The sequence below is a fragment of the Danio aesculapii genome, chromosome 6 (genome assembly GCF_903798145.1).
Source record: "Danio aesculapii chromosome 6, fDanAes4.1, whole genome shotgun sequence".
NCBI lineage: Eukaryota > Metazoa > Chordata > Actinopteri > Cypriniformes > Danionidae > Danio > Danio aesculapii.
In genome coordinates, this window is record NC_079440.1 from 34646682 (window position 1) to 34671763 (window position 25082).

At 34.6% G+C, this 25082-nt stretch overlaps 2 protein-coding genes across 19 annotated transcripts in view; one reads left to right on the plus strand and one right to left on the minus strand.

Moving 5' to 3' along the window:
• Positions 1–2173: 2173 nt before the first annotated feature.
• On the minus strand, positions 2174–13795 carry atg4c (autophagy related 4C, cysteine peptidase). Its single transcript, XM_056460074.1, has 11 exons — positions 13716–13795; positions 13279–13403; positions 13066–13149; positions 12670–12900; positions 10200–10524; positions 10006–10076; positions 7503–7669; positions 7317–7395; positions 4914–4990; positions 4218–4337; positions 2174–2409 (listed from the first exon to the last, which is right to left on the minus strand). Exons 2-11 carry the CDS (start codon positions 13352–13354, stop codon positions 2248–2250), a joined length of 1392 nt encoding a protein of 463 aa, XP_056316049.1. The 5' UTR covers positions 13355–13403; positions 13716–13795; the 3' UTR covers positions 2174–2247.
• Positions 13796–17138: 3343 nt separating this feature from the next.
• The window catches only part of dock7 (dedicator of cytokinesis 7), a 76502-nt gene continuing 68558 nt past the window's right edge, over positions 17139–25082 (plus strand). For all 18 annotated transcript variants that reach the window (XM_056460053.1, XM_056460048.1, XM_056460049.1 and 15 more), the window contains exons 1-4: positions 17139–17232; positions 22365–22467; positions 22628–22803; positions 24441–24509. In XM_056460053.1, the coding sequence (XP_056316028.1) occupies positions 17195–17232; positions 22365–22467; positions 22628–22803; positions 24441–24509 (386 nt within the window). In that variant the 5' untranslated portion in view covers positions 17139–17194. The remainder of the gene's footprint in view (positions 17233–22364; positions 22468–22627; positions 22804–24440; positions 24510–25082) is intronic.

A 25082-nucleotide genomic window follows, 5' to 3' on the forward strand; every position in this document is an offset into this window, starting at 1 on the left:
GTGCTAGAACAGAGCGATGCGCTGCTGGGATACAACATTTCCCTCTTGGAGAACATGACTCATTAATCAAATATTCATACAGGCAGCATCATAAATAAGACTAGAACACAAAGTCTCCTCAAAACCGTCATGCCTTCCAGCACAAGCCCCCTTTCATGTAACACTGACAGAAAGACTGGCATGTTGCTTCACCCCTTAATGTCACAAACTTCCTTTCCTCAATGCCTCGTTTCCTAAATTCAGCCCAGCATGAATTTACTGATCAGACACTGGAAAACACTGAGACGATGGGCTTATTGTGCTGTGCTGCTTTAGTCTTCACGACATCCAGTGCTGAGACAGGCGAGGATTTATTCTGCTTGGTCTCACAGAAGGGTAACTTGTTCCCCCAACCGGACCCCATAATTGAAGGCCATGACCTTATTAATATAAGAATTTGTATTTAACATGAAAATAGCACAAGCATTGCCCAAACGGAACAGAAACAGAGGAATTGACCATGGCAACATTGAGTCCAACAGAAAGATATTTTCTTTCTCCCGGAAAAATGGCGTAATCGCCCGATACAGATTTGTTCCATTTGGCCAAATGCGAGTCATTTACATTTGATGGGAAAGATGAGTTAATAGATTGAAAATAGCTCAAAAACACATTTTTGCTGGTCATTAAAGGATGCAAGACAAAGTACAAAATAAGAGTGTTGATTTTTTTGTTTATTTATTCATGTTAGGTTTATTGTACATTTCTGAATCGACAAATATTAAACTGAAATGTGCATTGTGCAACAGAAGTATGATACTGAAATACATTGCGATAAACTGCAACGCTTAAAACTGGTTGAAATTAATAAACGAAACTGAAATTAATTAACGAAACTGAAATTAATTAACGAAACTGAAATTAATTAACGAACACAAAATTATTGTGGGTATTCACTGCACTAGCATTCTGGTCAATGCTCAGTACTTTGGTTCAAAAGTGTTTATAAACAAATATGCGAGATATTATTTGCAGTACAATACAGTCACGTTGACAATGTTATTAAATAGATGCCTTATAATTAAATAAGGCATAATTTAATAACAAATTAATCCTTCATTCATCTTGATTTATGTTTTCCATTACACCATAAAAAAATAAAGTGAGCTCCCAAAAACTAGTAAGATCTTTGCAGCTCTGAAATTATTGTTTCATATATTGGCATTAAACGACTAATGTTGTTAACTGACATTAGTTGACACAACACAGCAACCTCTAAACATTATGCAATTCTGAGTGTTCCTCACACAGGTGAGTGGGCTTGACAAACCACCGGTAGAACCCACTCTTTCAACTCTCTCACACTTAAACCCCCCCAAAAATGCTTTTTTCGAAGGTGAGTGGGTTTGACAAACCACCTGAAGAAACTCACTTCTCTCTTTTAAAAACAAACACTCCCCATACTAACTCTAGCACTTAATTCTCTGAGCATTAACAGTACCTTTGTATAATTAGCCCTTCTTGTGTGTATTACCTCTTCATATTGAATCGCTGAATGCCTCCTCACTTGTAAGTCACTTTGGACAAAAGCTTCTGCTAAACAACTAAATGTAATTGTAAATTAATTTATGTAATATCTAACATTTTCTGCACATATCAATGCTCAATTATTATCATTTTTTCCAAAAATATGGCAGAAGCAGCTTTTCAGTCTATCACTGCTAAATATCATTTAAAAGTTAATTAGGTTCTGATTTAATTCTATGCAATACAGTGTTTTCTACTCCCTTACGAAGGCACGTTATTCCTCCAGTTAATGTAACATAAAACATACCAAAATAAAATGTAAGTTCTGTGATTTCATTTATGTCTTTCAAAAATGAGACTAGATATATACTTGATTCTTAGTTTAAAGAAATAGTTATCTACATGTACCTAAAAACATGATTCTGTTTGAGAACTTCTTGTTAAAAAAATAAACATATTCACCCCCAGTGTCTGTTAGAGTTAAATGAACACGCTGAAATGTTTGCAGGGTGATTTCTGCATTCAAATTTGCTTGCAAGATCTAGAGGTGTTGGCATCAGTATCAGGGTTCAGTTAAATGGTCTGAAACTCTGTGATGCTAGTGCAGGCACTGTATGTAGATGTTTGTAAAATGTCCTTTTCTGAAATAACAAAACATGAGAACAGGGGTCTTATAGTTTAGACCCATGCAGTTCTGATTTGTGGTGTATCACTTGCTTTTTTGGTTACCAGTTTATAGCATTAAAGCAGCACAAAGTCTCCCGATGTTGCGCCTGCTTTCCTTGCGTCGCTGATAAAAGGCCATTCTCGCTTTTCTACAGCAATCGAAAGTTCATAATCCTTCCCGTGGCCTTTCATGATGGTGAATGCAGGGTACTTCTCTTTTGATGAGGGCTGCAGAATCTGGCACAATAATAAACACAGTTCAACTTAAGATTTATCTAAATTAAAAAGGCAGATAGCAGATTCTGTTATAATACATAACATCTGCCCCTCACTGTGTAGTCTCAGCTGGAAACAGAAGTCCCAGATTTTCAGTTACACAGTTAAATGCTGCCACCTGCTGACAAATGTAAATAACTGGCATTTACAGCTAAAGGCTTGATTTTTTTTTTGTCTGTTTTATCTTAACCCTTTTCTTTTAAACAATTTAAAAAACTCTTTTTTATTTTAATATAGCTTAAAGTATAATTTGTTCCTGTATTGAAATAGATTAATGAATAAATAAATCAGTGTAAAGCTGAATTTTTAGCAGTTATAAGTCTTCTAATTCTTTATTTGATGAACATACTTTAAAAATATATAATATATAAACATATAAAATAAAATAGACTCTTAATAATGTATAAATATGTAGTATAAAAATATCTTAATTAATACTTAGTCTTCAAAGATTCTTTCTTTGTTGGACATATTTAAAATATACAGTATATTCATTCATTCATTCATTTTCTTTTCGGCTTATTCCCTTTATTAATCCGGGGTCACCACAGCAGAATGAACTGTCAACTTATCCAGCACATGTTTTAGGCAGCGCATGCCCTTCCAGCCGCAACCCATCTCTGGGAAACATCCATACACACTCATCCACACTCATACACTATGGACAATTTAGCCTACCCAATTCACCTGTACCACATGTCTTTGAACTGTGGGGGAAACCGGAGCACCCGGAGGAAACCCACGCAAAATATACAGTATAATATATAATTAATGCATAATATAAATAATATACACCAAGGGTGCCCAAACATTTTCGTATAAAGGGCCAAAAACCAAATATCATTATGAGCTGTGGGTCGAAGGTAAATATACCATACTAATAAATATACCAACTATATTACATTAAAGTTGCCATGGGTAATTTCCTAATTTATTTAATAATATTTAAAAACAAATCAATAAAAAACATTACTTATCAAATTAACTAATGCTGGATAACTGTTAAATTCAATGCTGAATACACTAGTCGAGCAGAATCTGCCATTGCCTTGATTTGCTTACCAAAGTCTCTGCACTGTCCTCTATCCATCAGGTATGTACATTTAAACTAAATCTGATTCATTTACAATATTTATTTAAACATTTCATTCCAATTAGCGTTTAATAATAAAACAAACAAACAAAAGATTATATTAGATTTGAAAAGAAAATCTCTAAACAGTCCCTCTCTTTTTAGATGGGATGGCAGGCCAAATCAAAGGTTACTGCAGGCCAACTTTGGCCTGCGGGCCCTAGTTTGAGCATCTCTGATATAGACTCAATAATATATATATAATTTATATAATATATAGACCATTTCAAAGTGGTCATGCTTGTTATCAAACTATTTCATCACTTTAAAAAGAGGTAATTCAATCATAACTTAATGTTAAAAAGCGATCATAACATTATTTATCAACATGTGGCTCTTTTTGGATTCTCGGAAGCTATAGAAATTAAAAATGTAAACAGTAAATATGTTGGGACCATTGTTTTTGTTTACATCCCTCAAAATGGTCTATAGAATAATACTTGGTTATCTTTACTTAATAAAGGTGTGTCTTTACAATTAAAAATAATTTCCTCACAATGGAATGCATTCATGTTGAGCTAAAGTATTAACAAATTTCTTATTTTTTCTTACTCTGACCAATTTTTGATGTAAATCAGACAAATCAGCTCATCAAAACAATATTAAACATTAAAACATTTTGCTGAAGTTTGCTCACCTTTGACAGTTCATTGGCAATTTTTTCAAAGTGTTCAACACTTTTTGAGTAGAATCCGATCGTACAGCTCGGGTCCATTTTACTGAAAGACATTTTCTTTGGTGATGGGCAATGAAACGACTTTGAAGATGAAAACAAAAAGATCAAATATCAATTTAAATGAGTCAAACAAAGCCACCTGTTTCCCATGTTTGTGAAATCACAGTGATCCATATGCACATCAGAAGCATAACCTATAAATTTTCATCCATAATGTCCATCTAAACAGTAATAGGTGTGTGAAACCGATCAGCCAGTGCGGTTCCAGATGATGGATGCGCGTTCATGTGAAACGTTCAAATTGCAGAAATAAAAGATTCCACTTTTTGACACATTTTTTGACAAATGTTGAATTCTGCCCGAGATCTGAAAGGCTTGGACAGCTGAGCTAAAAGTATGGCCCAATATTTCTGCCTTTCGCCAAGCCACTTTCCACAGCGCACAAAAAGCGTAAAAATAAGTTATGATGCTGAAATATAAAATCGCCGAAGCTATATAAAACACGTTGGAGCTGATACAAAGTACAGAGCGATGTGTAAATCTCTTGTGTTCGATAATTGAGTGTGGAGGTCTACTTTCAGATTCATACCCTTAAGTACAGAAACTATTAAATTCACATCACTGTGCGCCGGTCAGCTTTTTGTAATTCCACATTACCTGCAGAGGGAAATCGCTTGTGCTGACATCCACAAAAGACTGACAGTAATGAGGATCCATGTAAATCAAGCTGTCATCTGCAAGGACAAAACAAAAGACAAGTTATTCAAAAAACACAGTGATTATTATAATGCATATCCTTGGCCAATTTCTATGCAGAGCAGCTCAAAGTCACCCACCTCGGTTAGGTTTCAAACAATCAAACATGAGATTTTTTATTTTGGGGGGTGGGGTGGGGGGGGGGGGGGTATGGGGGGGGTGTTGTTCCTAAATTCGAATGTATTAAATGCTGCATAATCGAATCTGGTTGAACAAGCACATTCTTTATGCCTCAAAAGGGGGCTGTCATTTAATTTTGCTGTGGAGAAATTACTTTTACAAACACGCAATTATATTAGATCATTTGCATATGATGAATGCGGACGGCCGCTCGGAGATGGCAGGGAGAATGTATTGCTTGTCATTTAGACATCATCGCAGAGTGCATTTCAAATTGCTAAAATGTAAATGCATAAATATTGACTACCAACATATACAACTGAAGGTTTCCAGAGGCTACTGAAGGTGATGGAGATTGGGCTACTCTGGGTAACTCTGAAATCCATGCAAGCTGCTTATGGAAATGCAGAAAGCCTGCTATTTCATGATAAATGGTGTAGCGTTTTTGATGGGTGCAGTAAAAACAAAATAAGCTTCTCTGATGGTGTTGGCCTTCTCTTTGCATGCATTCGTTTACTTTTTCTCTTAGGAACTAGCTACAACCTATTTTATGCGCATTTTGGAAGACTGCATAAATATGCTTATTGGAAACATCAAGATGCGGATTTTGAAAATATGCATAAAAAGATTCATCTGAGATTTAACTGAGTAAGATAAACTTTCTATTCAATACGGAAAAAAGTGCATGAAGTACATTAGCAATATCACATGAGTAGCAGTGCGATATGGCTTTAAAGGGTGCAGGCCGAGTACCTTAGTGCCCCACCAGTGACGATATACAGCCATATCACACTGCTTAGTGTGATGTCGCGTTTATACAACAGTTCAACAGCATAATCGTGTATATACAAATGAAAAATTAAACACAGAGAGTCTCAAAAATCCTTTTGTACTTTACAAACGTCACTTTAGAGCTAGTACTTGAATGATTCTCTAGCATAATATCTAAAATTATGACAAAAGAGGTGATTCTGCTGACATTTTAAGATGATATGGCTGAAAGGCATGAAATACCATCAGTCTACAGAGATTTCCTAGTTTTTTCTCCCCATGCGGTCTCTGTTGCCATCTTGGGGTGGTCAACCATTAATTTCTTAGCTCTGCATGTTGATGCGTTGAATCTCCGAAATTATAAATATGTTAAAATAGGCACTATCTTTATAAATAAACTCCAGAGTTGCAATCTAAATAACTTCCTTCTTGCCTAAAAAAACCCTCAAAAAGTACATTATGTTGTCCAACAACTGCGATATTTGTTAAACTGTAGTGAGTTTATTCCACTGCTTGTAACTCTATGTGGGCGGAGTAATACACAACGGTGAAGAGGCTGTAGGAGTGCTGTTATAACAGAATATCACACAGCTATCAGCCAATCAGATACAAGAACCAGACAGAACAGTTGTATAAACAGTGGGAAATGTTGTTTTGGTCATTCTAATATTTAGCCAAAGTCCGTCAAAGTGGTTCGTTATTATCCCTAACCAGAATAGAACTGTGCGCCTTCTATGTGTTTCATCTTAATCTTGTCACATGTTGCAGTGCCCTCTTTTGGACACTTGAGGGCACTAGGTTGTTTTGTAGTTTAACTTCATTTGCTACAATCCTTTGCACTTCTGATTGTATTCTGTTTCAGCTGTTTCTTGTTTGTTAATTTAGCCCTGTCTTTATAAACCCTTTTGTCTTGTGTTTTAGTTGCCTTAGGATTTTGTTAGCACCTCATGCCTGGTATGTTTGTTTGGTTTTCTAGTTTTGTATTTGCTTAATCTTGGATTCTTGTTGGTTTTTTGTTAACATTCCTACCCTGTTTTTGTAGTCGCCTATTTTGAGATTTTTTGTTAGTTCTTTTGTCTGGTCTCAGTTCTAGATTTTTGTGTCTTGTTTGTAGTTCCTGTGCTAGATTAAGAACCCTTGTTTTTGTCAAAATTGCTGCACTTGGATTTTTGTGTTTTGTGACTCCCCACCTCGTGACAAATCTTCTGAGGTGCAAGTAATTTATTAAATGAAAAAAGGTCCACAGTGGTTTCTCTACTGCAGCAAATTCCATTTTTCTTTTTGATATTTGGCGCCAGTTTATCAGGAAGTGACGAATTTGTTCTCTTTGACTCATTGGATTCCTATTCCAGTTTTGCCGATAAGTCTAATTCACATCTTTTCATTTTCATGATTTTTGACTAAAAGACTAACCTTGAAATCCAACAAAATAGTAAGCCTGTTTTGGTTTTCCTCCAATGATGCCAATACAGTACTCTAAGCTTAAAATACTCTGTGGAAACAAGAAAAAGAGCAGTTAAGATAAGAGTATTGCCACATCTTTAGCAAATATTGCTCCGTTTTCGCCACTGTGTAAAAGGCTGCTTTTCAAAGCCTCACCTTGACAAAATTTAAGTATTCTGGGTTGATCTTCTCTCCACCCAGTCTCACAGGAATGAGGATAACAACAGCTCTACTATCAGGTGAAGCTCCAGAATCGAGTCCCTGAGGATCACCGTGGCTTTCTGTCCGTGCTGAATGGCTATCAATAACATCAGCACTGTACACTGCAGACAATCAATAACAAAGAGGTCAACGACACGGCCTTTGTCTGCTCTGCTCTCTCTGTCGAGTGAGATAAATCCAGCTGTTAGTAAATTTAATTGCACTTGCAGGCTTACAATAGACGTGTTATTTGCAGAGCTTTTCAGTGGTATATAGAGACACTAGCACTTAAAGGTTTGCGATGTCATTTAATCATGATAATTTTTAGTATCACTGTGCCAGTCTCTGCATAAGCTGAAAATACTTATTCCTATTTAAGAACGTCATTTGTCAAAAAAAAAAAGGTTTTTAAATGTGTCTTTATGGCAAATTTTGATCAATTAATGCTTCTTATAAATGCATTCAATGTGAATGTATTATTGTCTTTAATTAAACTGACCCCATACTTTTAAACAGTGCTGTTGTTCATATATATTTTGTTGATACTGTTCTAAAGACTGAGAAAAAGTATAAAAACTATACATAAAGTTTGGTCCAAAATTACATTTGTAAATTTGTAATTAAGAAAAATAAAAAATTACAATAAACATTAGAATGTGGTTTGAATAATTATATTTTTAAAATGTCAGTATAGCAAATGTTTATTTACCTAAAACACCTTAAGAACAAACATAACTTGATAGCATCGCAACACATATTTTAAAAATAAATGTAAATGTATAAATTAAAGTAATAAATATATTATTATTTTGTAGAACTTTTTTCCTAAATTATTTTATATATTTTTTAATAAGAACAAATCAGAATATGCATTTTGTTTGATTTTTACATGAATATGTGTTATACTTAATGGCAACTGAACTTTATTTAACCCATATTTTAATACTTTTGTGTTCTCAAAAGTTAAAAGAATAAATAAATTCACTTTTGTATATTTAATTTGGTGCACACACCAAAATGGAAAATCTTCTCTTTGACCTTATACAAAAATCAGCTGATGATCGATAATAAAGCATTTGGCATGCTGTCCCAGGAGAGAGCCCTGAGCTCAGAATATACGATCTGAGCCAGGCTATATCACAGTGTATTATGGATATGTATTGGGCATATATGGCTATATGAAGAGAGAATTAGAGCAGGATGGGGTGTCATTCCTACCGGTAAATGTGCGTTTCATGTAAAATACGAAAGTGAAAGTATGCTGAACTATTAATGAGAGCTGTTTATCCGTTAGGAAAATTGACCAAACAGCAGTCTTGGTTTATCTGTTATTTCTCTCTATAATGTTAAGCCTATAATGCATAAGCCAACTGCTATGTATGAGAAAGTCTTACCTCTCTTCTATATTTAGTGGCGATGTCTTTGGGTGTCACCTTTCAAAATTAATGTCTTATTGCTCATCGTCATAAATTAAAATAAAGACGCATGACAGCTGAGCGGGACAAAATAAACCATGAAACTCTGACCAATGTGAAGAGAGTTTACTCGCACGTGACTTGTTTTAGCACTTTTGGTCCGTTTAGAAACTTTGCCGTGTGAAAGCGAACCGCACCAAGAACAAAGAGCAACATTGTAACAATTTTAATCCCTGTTTCAGAACAAGAGAATTGATCCACAGGTGTGAAAGCACCCTAGGAGTTTGTCTATGATGCCACTTTGGATTTGTCAATTTACTTATATTGCATGTCTTTGGACGATAGGAGGAAAGCAGGGAACCTGGGTAAAACCCACGCAAGCAGGGGGAGAACATGCAGACTCCACACAGAAACGCCAACTGGCCTGGTAATGACTCGAACCAGTGAAATTCTTGCTGTGAGGCAACAGTGCTAACCACTGGGCTGCCATGCCACCCTATCTGGAAAAGGAAGGAGGAGTAGGGGTTGAAGGGGGGATTCTTCAAGACGAAGATGACTGAGGTGAGAAACTCTGGTTATTTATAGTGAGTATCAATCATAAGAACGTGATTCTCTCAAAAATGGTTTATAAATAAACTGCACAAAGTAGCATTTTGGAGATAAATATGTGAAATTTCCTTTCAAATTTAAATTAATTAGAATTTTTCGTAAAAGGATAGTTCACCCAAAAAATTTTAATATATCTATTATTTACTCCCCCTCAAGCGGTTCCAAATCTAAAGAGTTTCTTTATTCTGTTCAAATTAGATAAAATAAGGATTAAATGTTAAAAGAAGATATTTGGAAGAAAACTGAAAACCATTAACTTCTAAAAAACAAAAACTATTTAAGTCCATGGTTACAGGATTTCCAGCTTTCTTTAAAATAAAAAGAAAGACAAATGAACAAGTGAAGGATGAGAGTTTTGAGTGAACTTTCTCTTTAATATTGCAAATCAGTAAATCATATTTGCCTTTCTGCAAAAGAGTTTAAATTGTCCATACCTGTGCAGTCCTGTGCTACATAAACACTTATGCCTTTCAGCATTGCATCAACTGCCTCATCAACAGCTTTTCTAAAAAAAGAAAGAGAGTGACGGCTTCATTGACATTTATTATAATGGACAATGGGTGGCATAAAAGACTTTCAAAAAAATTAAAGAAAAAAATAGCAATATATAATATTCACCAGTCATTACCTCAGTATGTGTGCTACCACTGCTGGGCCGTACCAATCTCCTGCCTGTTTTCCAGAGGTCATTCCTAGCTGCACTAGTCTGTGGATTCCCAGCTGTGCTGAGGGTCCATCCCCAAACCAGGATACAATAGTACGATGATATGTCTCTTTCAGATATGAGTCGGCCTCCTCAGCTCTTCCTTGAGCAGGACAGAGAGGCTGAGTGGCCTGTGCTCGTTCCCCCTGAATGGAAGCCTCTAATGTGGCCACGAGTCTCCGAGCGGCACTGCTGGTCCACGTTTCTGTATCCAAGGGCTCCAAAGTCAGTGCTTCTGACCACTTCCAGTCTGGTGAGACACAATTTGTAAAAAGTGTATATTTAAAATGATTTATAATCATAAAAAACAATAATATAAATACAGTGCAAAAATACACAATTTAAAGCTTAATTGTTTTTCACAGTTTAAAAGTTAATAACCAACGTCTAAATAATAATCTTTATTTTTGTCATTTACCTCATAAATCATAACCATATGGTCCACTTGATCAAAAGTCTTTCAGAAGTCCTGAAAGTTTGTCCTAGATTTCTCTGACAGACATTTCCAAATTTGACTTTTAAATAGACAGTGCCTTTAAGAACAAAAGTCCATTTATGATATTCAGCGTAGTCAGTATTTCACTTTTACTACACTTTATTCTTACAAACAGAGTGGGTGTCTGAAACGGTGGAAGTGCTAAGGGTCATAAAGGTGCTGCTCCTGGCCATTAGGTAATGACCTTGCTGAGTGTCAAGGCCTGTAATTGGCCAATAAGTATATTTTATTAGCCATTAACCCCTTTTTATAGACAGATATTTCTATAATGACATATTTCATTATAGGTGTGGGCTCTGAATGACGCATCAATGTTGTTTTTTGAATGAAGGTATTAAACTGGCAAATGTCGTGGCCTGTTCACCATATTACACAAAAGTGCCCTCCGTCAATCATAGCAGAGCTAATTCATTAGAGTGACAACCTCTGACACTAAAATACCCGGCCCCTGAAATGAAACATTAATACAGAATTTTATAATGTAAATGAGGACATCAAAAGGTTTAAAACTTTGGCTAATTGCTTTTAAGCAACAGAACATCTTTGGTTCTCACAGTCAGCTATTATGTGAAAAAATACTTATAATTATATATCTTAATATATATTTATATACACTGCTGATCCAAAATTCGTAATATTTGGAGATTTTTTTTTTTTATAAAAGAAGCCAAAAATTATTTATAAATTATATGTATTTATACATATACACACAAATACACAAATACTGGGCCCTATCATACACCTGGTGCAATAAAGCACAAGACGTGTTTGGTGCGATCTGTTGCTATTTTCAGACCAGCGCAACAGTAATTTTTACATTTTGTGCCACGTTGTTTAAATAGCAAATCCATTTGCTCCACTTTGTGGACTCATGGGTGTGCTGGTCTAAAAAGGAGAAGCATTAAGGCGCACTGTTTGCACGTTGCTATTTTGAGAAACTAAAATAAACTGTGCCATTGACCAACTAAAAGCTGGTCTAAACTCCAGCGAAGAGCATATTAGTTATGCACCTATGCAGGTCCAAACGCTTACACTTTGCTTACTACACACATGATGTACAGCAATAAACAAATATCTCTAAATATGAAAAAATGTTTAATGTAAATAGCAAATGCGCCATGGCGCGATGCAACTGACTCTTACAGGGAATGGGAGATGAGACTCTGATTGGTTTATTGCAGGTTTTACTCAAAACACAACCATAACTCGTTAAGATAATAAGCACAATCCTGTTAGACTATGCGTTGAGGCACAGAGCATATTTTCCCGTCCTTAAAACAGCAAAAGTGGATTCATACACACCTTTAATGCTTTTGCGCCTTGCGCTTTAGACTTTGCACCTAGCTCATTAAAATAGAGCCCACTATCTTTAAGCATTAGAATTTTGAGTAAAAATACAAGTAATAAAAAGTAAATAAGATCTTTCTGTGAGTAATTAAGATCTTTCTGTAGAACACTAAAAATACTAATTAATCATCACTTTAAATCATTATATTTTGCCACTAATTTGTTGACTAATCATTTTAAATAATTTTTAAATTCATTTTGTATTCTCAGTTATTGTTTTACATTTTCTTAATACAAACACAGGTCAGAATAAGTATATAGTTTATTATTTACATTAATATGTGTGATGTTTAATGAAGATAGAACATTATTTCATCCATATTTTGAATTTTTAATTTTCACAGAAGCAAAAAAAAAAACGTTTTACTTGAATTCTTTCTATGATTGTATGTATATATAAAATGTCAATGTAATTTAGGAAAGTCACCAAAATTTAATATCTCACCTTTGACCAATTTATTATTTGATATTTTATCATATTCTCCCCATAAGCTGAATTTAAAATGTGGGCATCCCTCCATCACAATTTATTCAGATTTGGGCTCATCTCACCTCTACCCAAGATGTGAAGCAAGAGTGCCTGTGCCAATATCATCTGCCCCGCTCGGAGTGTACAACCCCACCCACAGTCTGAAGTGAAGCTGGAGCCCGGAAGAGCAGGAAACTCTTCTCGATAGGTCAGCCAAACTCGTGAGGTGAAATCTTTTCGAAATTCATCAACATTGCCTGTGACAACATCGTCATCTAATGCCTCAGCAGTGCTCTCAGTAGGGCTTTCATCATCTGAAGATACAGTAAGATCAATTATATTACGATATACCAGATAGCAGTATATATTTAATTAAAAAGCAAACAGACAGAAATATTTTACATTAAAAATGACCAATAACTTAAAAACCTATGACTAGTTATGAAATTGGTGTAACTGTTTAGTGTAAAACATCTTACCCACAACCTTGAAGTGGTAGCATTTTCCCAACAAGAATACAGGAGAATTACGACTGAAGGCAGTTTTTGACTTTAAAGCCCAACCTTGAAGAAATTCAAGATTAGTCACGTGCACATTGCATGTCATGATTTTGTCACTTTAAAAGACTGTCAGATGAAAGGACAACAAGCATTATAACATCTTAGTAACATGTGAGATCTGTTATTACATACTGTACTTCACACTGTGCCATGCTGACATGAATTTGGACTTCAGTATCTCCACCTCGTCGGTCCCTTTAGTCTCCATTTTTTCAGCCACGGAGCAAAACCCATCACAGCACGTACAGACTGAATTTCTACAAGAAGTTTTCAGTACGAGCCAAACATGTTATATCGTATACAGAAAGATCTTATTTACTCACATATGAAAAATTATATGTAAATTAAAAGTTTAAACTGAAAAAATAACAGCATCAAAGCACTGGAAAACTAACGTTAACTTTAAAATATAGTTTATAAGACTGGCTAGCATGCTAGTTAGTAAGCTTGTAAGTAAGCATTTAAAAAAAAGTTACAACGCTGTCTAAGAAACCGCAGCGTAAATGCAAACTTTAATTTTAAAAGTATATCTAAATTATAATTTAATATACAACAACGTTATGCTATACCTGCTCACATGCCTTGTTATACTAAAGGAGCCACTGTGCAGCTATTTCTGTTTACATTTTGAGGAAGTGGCGATCTCGTTCGGTCTCGCGGTATTTCCCATTCTCCCGTCAGAAGCATACTTTTATATGGAGATGAGTGATTGATACGGAACCGTTCGAAGAACTGGTTTAAAGACTTTGGTTGACACATGTTGGTGCTTATTACGGGTTTGTAACAATACTAAAAGAAGCTTGTGGTATGTGGTCATGTGGCTTTGAAATTAATCTTTTGGCAGGAGATTGTCCATGTTGCTATAACATATCTTAATAATAATGCATTGTATGTGTAACGATATAACTGACATTCATAGCCGTCACGGTAATATTGCTAGTACGCTTTGTATAACTGTTATTTGTCTATTAAAATCCCTACATGAAGAATACTTTGGCTATTGAATGCGACAGTGAACAGATAAATGGTAATAAATACTGTATGCTTTAGATTCTACTTCAATAAACTGTGTACTGCAGTATAATACAGTTGTAGTAAACATACAGAAGTGGGTCGTTAGTAGATGTTGCATTACCATAAGAAATTAATTTAAGTATATGTTCTTAAAACACTATTTATAAATTAGCCCACTGTAATATGTTTAATTTATTATAGTTTCTACAAAACTGATAAATCTTCCCCCCCCCCCCCCCCCCCCCCCCAATCTTGACAGAACATACCAGCGCAATATCATTGGAAGGTCTCTTATTAGTCAAAGTTCCATACATATTTGGAACTTTGTAATATTTTTGTATTGACAGAAACCTAATTACAGCCTGCAACACACTCCAAACGAGTTGGGTCAGATGCAACATAAAAGTGAAAAAGTTATACAAGGTAACTGTTTGAATCACTCCACAATAAGCAGTTGAAGTAATGCAGGTGGGTTTTGTGTTTGAGTATAAAAGGAACATCTCAGTCTTTCCAAGCAAACATTTATGACTTTGTGACAAAGACTTATTATCACTCTGGCTTCTTGAGAGATGTTGAACAAATTAGAACTTCTTGAAACAAAATTGCAAAGAGTTGAGTTGTTTTACTAAATAGGTTACATATTGGAAATATGCATCTATGGCTTCTTACAAAAAGCCGTACAAATGATATCCACTATAATTCACCAATAAGTAAAATAGTTTTCCACGAGGAGACTCAGACAACGGCAGTCACAGATTGCTGATGATTAGGTCTGATTGTCGAATTTTTTTTATTCCTTATAGATGCGAAACGTAACAATGTCAAGGAATTAACCTGGTCTGTGCAGATAAACTTTATGCCAATCATTGCTTACTCATGAACATTATGCATTAATTTCATACACATTTAAAGGGATAGTCATCAAAAAATATTAAATATTGTCCAGATTTATATATTGTTTTTTATTTAAAACTTTAACAATTAGTGTCTTCAATTCCCAATCAATTAAACATTGTAATGAAAAGAAAAGTTAATATCTTAAAATATGCCTCTGTGATTATCTTCTAAAATTCTATAAAGATGACTTAAAATGCCAAGAAGCATCGTGCTATCGCATGTATTTATTTTTAATGTTTTTATTTTAAGACAATTTTTGGTGAGGACATCTGGGATGGCATAAAATCAGGAAACATTAAAATAATGTATTCATTCATTCATTTTCTTTTCAGCTTAGTCCCTTTATTAATCAGGGTCTACAGCGGAATGAACCACCAACTTATCCATCATATGTTTTACGCAGCGGATGCCCATTCACACACATACACTACAAACAATTTAGCTTACCCGATTCACCTATGTTTTTTGGACTTGTGGGGGAAACCGGAGCACCCAGAGAAAACCCATGCGAACACGGGAAGAACATGCAAACTCCACACAGAAATGCCAATTGACACAGCTGAGGCTCGAACCAGCGACCTTCTTGCTGTGAGGTAATTGTGCTACCCACTGTGCCACTGTGATGCACTTAATATAACTTATATTTTCTTTAAATAATAATAATAATAATAATAATAATAATAATAATGTAAACCTGTGCAATTGTTTTTCTCAAGAATAAGGCTTAGAACAATATGCAAATATATATTTTTTCTGTCTTTCATACCTTCATCTGACAATATAAATGTAAACTGCTTGTTTACTCAAAGACAACATACATTAATTTCATATACAATTAAAGGGATAGTCAGCAAAAAAAAAATCTTTTTTTTTGCATCATTTACTCACACTAAAGTGGTTCTAAATTTGATTTCTATATTATTTCTATAAATATTCTGAAGAATGTTGGAAAAAAATTGTAACTAACATACATAATAAACACAGAAAAATAATATGGATGCCAATATCTGTTTTATCCAACAATCTCAGTATATGTTCAATTGCCAGAATCAATTGTTTAATAATCAAATAAGATAAGTTATGAATTATCTTTTATTTAGTGATAAACATTTGCTCTTTTTAGAGAAGTGTTATGTAAGCTACTTGAAAAAAATAATCAATTACTTAATAATGCTTACTAATTATATAATTAAAATAGCATTCTTTTAAATTATGTCTGAAAAGTTTTTGAAAATTTTCATTTAAAAAAAAATCAATATTACATGTTTCAAAATGTGAAACATTTCAAATCAATGACAATATTTCCTATGTTCAATATATATTGCTATTAACTAATCTTAAATGTGTGTGCTTGTATATGCAACCATCTTGAGAAATGAAACCTTTAGTAATTTACCTTTTTAGTAACAACTTTATTATTCTGCAAAATGTATTTGTATAACAAAAAAGTACTCTGCTTATAGGCTAGGGTTGAGTATTATTTTACAGTAGCCCGTTTAAGGCAAGTACATAATGAGTAACAATTACATTACCTAAAAATGAACAGTGCAATGCCTTTACTTGTTCAGTGGATATAGTAATTACAGTAATTACAGTAACTGGTTACTTTGTAACACATTACACCAAACACTGTTTAATTGCATAATTCACAAGCGTCAAAAATTAACAACCACTTTAACAAATCATAATGTGGTTAGACACAAATAGAGCTCTCGTTGTCTACAGATTACACGACCGGGGGAAGTGGGAAGGGATGCATTTCACACTTTTCGCTACACTGATAACTTCCTTTAAAACAGCCCTCTATTGTACACACAGGATATGACTCATATGGAAAGCGCCACCTCGAAAGAGTGTGCGTTTATGTTTCCAGTTTTACGGTACATTCTCCTCTCGCGTGCGTCTGAAGTCTGGAGAGCGTTTTCTTTTTTCCCAGTCATTTTTCTGCAAGCCCCGCCCCCGATCTTCTCACTGTTTATTATGGTTACTACGGCTTAATGAGTGACATCTCGACTATCCAATCACAGGTTTCTTTTAGGCGTCAAGAGGTGGGGTTTTGTCGAAATACGCTGTGCGGGTGGGGAAGGAATATCGCGGCTGGAGCTCTGGAGTACTCGAGCTCTCAGCGGCTACAGTCATGGCTGAGCGCCGCGCCTTTGCCCAGAAAATCAGCAGGTAAGAATATTTACCCGTTTTCAAGTCATTGCGGTTAAATATGCTCTTCTCGAGTCCTGCGACCGTTCTTTGCCTCCTGCCTGATGCAGTTGGCGAGCGTGCCAGTCTTTCCCAAATAAGGCCTAGGCGTTGAGTTAGCTGGAGCAGACGCTGAGTTTAAAGGCTGTGTCTCAAAAGCATAGTGTGCTGCCTATTCAGTTTACGCGTTTGAGTCAGGCAAGCGCGTTTGGAATGCTGTCTTCGTAGGTAGCTCACTAGGTATTAAGACAAAGCCATAGAGATGCCCGAGTGACCCACCCTAAGCTGCAAGACAGCAGTATGATGCCTTTGTGCTTCTGTGCAGTTAAACAAGTCTCCACCGATGGGTTTATAATCCATAAATACGCCTTTTGTTGCGCCCATTTGGAGGTTAACGATGCAGACTGGGACGATTTAATGAAATGCAGTGTTTGGGGGTAGTGAGGCGATGACTTGACATACTGTCACATAGGGATGATCACGGGATGTTATGCTGTCAATATGCAAAATATGGTATATGTTATAAGTCAGCGTGCACTTATATAAAATATGCACAATGCACTATAAAGAATATAAGTGTTAAACTCAGATGAAAATTGACATTGTTTTTCATTTATAAAAAAAGAGCAGTGAAACCATGGTAAGCACAAATCAGTTTAACCATGGTATTTGTATAACTGTGGTTATGCAAATGAAAATCAACGTCAATTGTTTTTTACTACACCTTTTTTTTTCAATAAAGTAATAATACAATAAAGTAACGTAATAAATATTTAAAAAACTTAGACTAAAGCAAACAAAGCCTACAAATCCCTATTGTAAAGAAATCTTGACGTATTAAGGAAAACATTTTCCATTGATAAGTGCTCAAATTTTGTTGCATTGTATTGCATAGTTTTTCAGCTGTTATAAAGCATTTGAGGCCATTTTTAGACTAATATCTAGAAAGATGTCATCTATAATATCTGATTAAATCTCAAGCAGATACTTTTCAAGTTAATAACGCTGTATTATTCATGTTGACATCTGCTCAGATTTTGGCTGGTGGCCCACAGTTTGCGGTGCAGGGCCCCTGGGTTATCGTAAAAGTCTGTAATTAAGTATCATCATTGACTTAAAAGCATATTTTGTCAATCGAGATTTCTTTTGAGATGTTAAGTCACAGATTAAACCTCATATGGATCTAAAAGAGGAAGTGACCTTTTAGGCTCCCTGGTGGTTTCCACAGTCTTGGCATTTCCCAGATGCTTTAAAATGCTGTTGTCTGTCAGTGAGGTGTAATAAGGTGATTAGATCAGTTCAAAACAGACTGCGTGGTACCTGCTGCCTTGATCCAAATCGTTATTTCTTAAGAACCAAAGAGAAAAACGTGGCTATTGATATGATCAAGGACAGAGAACTGTGTTTTTTGTTTATTTCATAAAGTGATGTAGATAGTTTGATTCATAAAGGATGTAGATAGTTATATTATTCTATTATTATACTGTAGTACATGAATCTCCAGAAAAGTCAATGTCTGTGTAATGTTTTTTTCAAAGTAAAAGCAAAACTGAAAGCTCTGAAAATCTTGGGTTTCCTCCCTTTTTTTTTACTACTTATATGAATGCTAAATGCTTATCTTATTGAAGTCATAGCAATTGTTTCCCGTGGCTTTGTTTACCTAAGTGCAAGACGTTTTTCAGAGATGTGTAAAATTCATTGCGTGAGTAAACAACACATCCGTGGGCTAATCATCTGTTCCCTCTTCAGGAATGTCCAGCCTAAATAGAGGTCTCTCCAGAACCAACAAGGCCGTTGGGGGCGGGTTTTTGTTTCAGCATACTTAATTTTACACACATTAGACAGGGTTTCTAGTAGGGCTGCACAATCTATATTTTTTCAGCATCGTTATTACAATGTGATCATTCGCAATAGTCACACCACATTTGCATGCAATTTTGAGTATGGATTCTAATTATAATATATCATTTCGCAAGTGTTTTTTGATGCCTGTGACAGTGTGAGGGTTTTAAAAGCATTCAGGCATAGGAAATTGTATCATTTGTAACTTTGACAAATTAATAATGATTATTTTAGTGTATTGTTTATAAAACGAAGACTATGCAGTATTATTTTACTTTTGATTATTCAATTACTGTATACTTGTCTTGAATACAGTTTGACTCCTTGGGAAACAGTAAAATGCTGTTTATTTAATTAGTATCTTTATCGAATATCGAAATTCGATACATTTCTTTATCGTATTTATCTGTGCTTGTAGATTGTTTTTTGTATTTCTTATATTTTCCCAATCATTCTAAAATGATCTATTCTTTCAAATTAGTTATTCAACTCAGGTAGTGAAATTCATATCGCAATATATATCTCAGAACAAAAGAAATATTGCAATGTTAGATTTTTCCAATGTCGTGCAGCCCTATTTTCTAGAGAAGGTCTTAATGTGCCCTTTTACAAATTCAGGCCTTAAATATCTTCATTTGTTTTAAAATATATAATGTTGCATGCACTGCTTTTTCCATCAGTATTTTTATGTTGTATTCAAATGTTTAAATGCATCTGGTTAAACGATGATACACTTTCATGCAAAGAGAAAATATATAGTTTTGTTTTCCGAGAAGTTACAGAGGAAAATGTTAATGTCTTTTCTGACGTCTTTGTTTTCTTAATAAACTTGCATTTTGATTAACATTTCAGGAAAAAAAATACCTCTCAAGTTTCTTGATATTTTTTCTTTTCTTTTAGTATTCATTCATTTTTTATGTAAAATGATAGTTTATTTATTATTTGTTTACTAGTAAAGTGAACCTTTGTTGGTGACCTATTGGAAGATCTGTTGTGTGTTTGTTTGTGTGTTGTGGCAAGAGTCTGGTCTCATCACTCGATCTGCGAGTATGGTCTGCTGCTACTATGAAAGTGAAGATTGGTGCCCGCACGATTAACCGAAAAAAGATCGCGATCTCGATTCGACCCTCCACACGATCTTAATTCAGCTTTTCTACGATTTTAAAGTTATGATTACGACAAGCACTTGATATGTTTTTTTTTCTTTTCTTTCATAGCAGACACAAAGTGTTATGCATGCAAATAAATGTTTAACAGTGTCAGTATAACTACTCTAGCCTAATGTTGAATATAATGCAAGGGGCAATCTAATAATGACAAGTGTTTTGTTTTGCCTGTGAAAAAAATGGTCTAATAATGTTGTCGATGACAAATGACAAGCATAATAATTCAACTTCAGAATTATGAATAGTTGCATTGTGATGTCATCGCTTTACTGGGAATTAGCAACCAGGACAAATAAAGTCTATTCAAGTCTACACCATACCAAGTCTATACAAAATTTAGCATTTTAACCTACAGTAGACCTACACATATTGTTACTGTTGTTTTACCATATGTTTGAGAAATAATATTAATAGCGTCCTCCTATTAACCTTTATTTTACATCGTGAGATAATTGTGATCATGATTTTAAGCAAAAAATAAAATAAATAAATGAATAAATAAATCGTGATTCTCATTTTAGCCACAATCAAGCAGCTCTAGATTGGTGATACATTTTCGTTGTGTCGTGTTATTTTTAGTTCTTATTAAGGTGTTTCAGTTTGATATGTCATACATTGTTGTTATGTACGAAAGCTGTAATCATGAGAATAAATGGAACATTGGCTGAAAAAAAAACTTACTACGATTTTACCAAGCAGTTTGTATAATACACACATTTTAAGTTTTCTGTTATCTTGGAAGGCCTAATAGTTTTCTCTATTATACTAATATACTGTTCTTTATTCAAATTTATTTTAGCAATTTTTCTTGACTCGTTTGTGGGTTATTCCTGAGTCCTGACACAAAACAATTTGATTTGTACAAAATCATGCATAGTGAGGTCATAATAGGGTGAAGCAATATGAAAAAACTAAATCTCATATCAAGATATAGCATAAGTAATCTCATATCCTGATAATAAAATATATTTTTCGCATTATTATTGAGACCTTCAGGCCAAGTATTTGATAATAGAAAAAATATAGAAATTTAAAACAAATATTAATAAAATAAAAAACACTTTTTAAAAACTTATGATTACAGGTCTGAAAAATAATATATAAAATGTTGCAAAATGTAAACATTGCACTTTCAAGATTCAACTTTCTCACAATGCTGTTATTCATGGTTCTGTGTGCATCCCCATAGTGTGTAACATTGTAAAATTATAGACTTTTTATTTTGTCCATGCAATGTCTATCCGAATATTGCACAGCCCTATTTTATCATTGCTTATTGCATGGTCTATTGAAAATCTTGATTCTGATTAGCTGAAAGGTAAAATATGCAAAATAAAATTGTTCAATGCACTGATCGCTCCGATAAGTATTACAGTTACAGTATACAGCATTACATTTTTCACTTGTTTTTTGTTTTCTGTCTTAAATTTCTCCTATCCATTTGTTCTTTCTTATAATATGGTAGCTTTTGAATGTTTGATTCTGATTGGCTGAGGGACATTCTAAGGCAGTGCTTCTCAACCATGTTCCTGGAGGACCACCAACACTGCATGTTTTGGACGTTTCCTTTGTCGGTCACACCCATTACAGGTGTTTCAGTCTCTGCTAATGAGCTGATGATATGACTAAGGTGTGTTTGGTTAAGGAGACACGAGAAAAAGTGTAGAGCTGGTGGTCCTCCAGGAACGTGATTGAGAAACACTGTTAACTAAGGCATTTTCAGGGAAACACACAGCTCAAGTAGTTCCAGGCAAGTTCAGTATCAGTGTGCTAAATTCCTTCAGTTACTTCTACAATGGTCGAAAATCAAATCAAAACCCAAGGCTTTGGATGAGCTAAGAAACTTTGATGTGTAAGAAAGTGGTTCCACACACTGATTTGAGGCCAAAATTCTCCTCTTGAAGTGCAAAATTTGAACAGTGCCTTCAGGTTTGATCGCTGTAATTTAAGTGGAGTAATAGACTTCTTCAAACTGACATATTCAGTATTCTGTTCAGAACACCATCTTTGCCCTGTTTTTTGCTCAGTATGAGATGCGGCTGAGAGGTCATGGGGATTCCTGTCTGGTTTGTATTATAATACCATTTCCGCTCTGTCGTTCTCCAGGACTGTAGCGGCTGAGGTCAGAAAGCAGATTGCTGGTCAGTACGGAGGCTCTCCTCAACTTCTTAAAAACCTCAGTGTGGGAGGCAATGCGACTAGCAATGCTGTAAGTACTACGTTTCAAAGAGAATATGCCTTTCTATGTTAAATGCGAGAGATTGACACTTCAGAGAGTATTTAACAGTATCCCTTCTGTGTTATACTGTCTTGGCAAAAACAGTTTTCACATTTCCTTCTCTGTTCCTTTTTTGTACTTCTCCATGCAGATTCCTCTGACAGAGGCAGTAGAGCCAGTGGATTTTGAAGAGTATTTGATCACACATCCTCCCATTATAGAGTCTGGACCTTTGAGAGATCTGATCGAGTTTCCTCCAGATGACATTGAAGTGCTTTACACGCCAAGAGAGTGCCGGACTCTCAGCCAGGCTGTTCCTGAGGAGGGGTGAGCGGGAATTACTGTGAAGTAATGAGACCGGTCTAAATGGGCATAATGAAATCAGGTTGTCGGCGTAAACGTTTTCAAATCTCATGCGGAAGGAGCTGCAAGACTAATTGTTGCAATCTTTATTCAAATATCCATGCAATCTTGTTCCTAAATGACAGGATGTGTCTAGTATGAAAACACGTCACACATTTAAATCTGTGTTTGTGCTGCTGCTGATCTAGACAGCAGCTGTTGTGTATAGTTGTAAAACTGCTCTGCTCTTCAGTCTTTTCAGTAACACACTATCATTATTTCTCTGTTTACAAAAGCCTAATTATCACTGAAGTACTAGAATAAATGTTAATTTAGGATATAAACACTGGTGTCCACAGTTGCAATCAAAACCATTTCATATGTAGGTTGTATCAGTTACTTTATTTCAACAAGGGTGTCAAACCATCTCTTAAAGAGATTTTTTTAAAAATATGATTCATCCAGTATTAAAACAAGCCTTTATTCTAAACTAAAAATAAATAAATAGACTGGTGCAATTAACATCTTATTAGAACCTCTAGTAAATTGCCTTTTATTTTGTTTTTGGTGGATTTCTATAAATATTTCCTGTATTTAAAATCATGGGAAATAAGTGATCGCTATTTTAATTAAATTGATGTCTTTCTCACTTTATCCAGAATCATTTTGCTTCAGAGATTAGTTAACTTTGAATGTCTATAGACTTGAAGATTTTGCAATTTTCAAGCATTTGCATTTTCAGACCACCAAAGCTTTGTAAATGAATAGCTGAAGCACATAAAATAGTTTAGCTTGAAATCATTGTAACATACTGTGTAATGAACTGTACACTTACACTGTAAAAATATTGTTGCCTTAAATTCTTTAGATAAATCTCAATAACCTTTTCTAGTCATCTCAACTTACAAAAAAATAGGGATGCACCAATAGTGGTAGCCTTTTACAGATTTCAAAGAAAAATATTAATATTAAAAAAGGAAACATAAGCTGGACTAAAACAGATCGTATCAATTTCGTAATTATTACTCCAATAATGTAGCCTAGTTTCAGCAAGCATCATGTTTTTAGTTAGATTGTGTCATCTGTCATATACAGTAGGCCTATATGTCTGTTATTTTTACTAAAGAAAATATATTATTTGAGTTTATCACCAGAGCTATAAAAACTTGGCTCAAACTTGGCTTAACTCATGTTAAAAAAGCGCCAAACTATCGGGATAGGATCTGTATCGGTCGATACTCAGAATTTTGGTAACGGAATCGGATCAGTTTTAAAAAATGGTATCGGAGCATCCCTACTAAAAATATTAAGTTAACTTTGCACAACTAAAAAAAATAAAAATTTATAATATAAATATATTTTATATTTAGGATATTTATATAACTCCTTTAACTGATTAAAATTAACATGAACAATTTTTTTTACTTTTTGTCATAATTTTTTACAGTGTAGGGCTGAAATTTTCCTCAATTAATTTGAGCATATCAGTTAGATTTTGAGTAACCAAAAGTGTTCTTGTTTTGCTTTTGATTTTGTCAGCAGAAACTAATCACTGCTGCTATTTCATTTGTTCTTCTGATGAGCAGGAGTACGGATTTAACTTATTTAACTTCATTTTCCAGTGAGAATGATCCACACGTCAGAGACTGCACTCGCTCATACACTGAGGACTGGGCCATCGTTAACCGCAAGTATGAGGCTCTTATAATCCTTCTTTATAGAGTTCTTCATGCATCTGTTTTTGCTTTAGAATTCATGAGATAAAGTTCCTAATAAAAAATCTGTAATCTGAGTGTTCAAAAAAATCTAAATATTGAGAAAATTGCCTCTAACGCTGTCTAAAGTAAGTTCTAAGCAATTTATATTACTAATCAAAAGTTAAGTTTTGAAATGTTTAGTGTAGAAAATTTACAAAATGTCTTCATGAAACATGATATGCTTTACTTGATATGCTAATGATTGTTGGCATAAAAATAAAAAGGTATGTGTTTCTACAAATATACCCATGCAACTTAAGACTGGTTTAGTGTCACTATGGTGGAAATGTGTTAAATGGAGCTGAAAGTGTTATGTTCTTGGTACTTCTGTGTGATTGACGGCTGTTCCAATCCTCCGGAAGTATCTGCAACATTAGATTTCTGCAGGCACAATTTTGTGTGGGCCAGCTCATAAACGACAATGAGGAATTCAAGTGATTTTAGCCTACAGTGTTTCTCCAGCACGATGCTTTTATGATACTATTCACTGGTATTCAAACTCAAGTT

What these genes read in the sequence shown, in the direction of transcription:
- atg4c (XM_056460074.1), bottom strand. Translation starts at nt 13,354, where the DNA reads ATGGAGACTAAAGGGACCGACGAGGTGGAGATACTGAAGTCCAAATTC. An exon ending in ATGGCACAGTGTGAAGTACA is followed by an intron (nt 13,150 to 13,278) that starts GTATGTAATAAC and finishes AATTTCTTCAAG; the next exon opens with GTTGGGCTTTAAAGTCAAAA. An exon ending in GTGGTAGCACACATACTGAG is followed by an intron (nt 10,077 to 10,199) that starts GTAATGACTGGT and finishes TTCTTTTTTTAG; the next exon opens with AAAAGCTGTTGATGAGGCAG.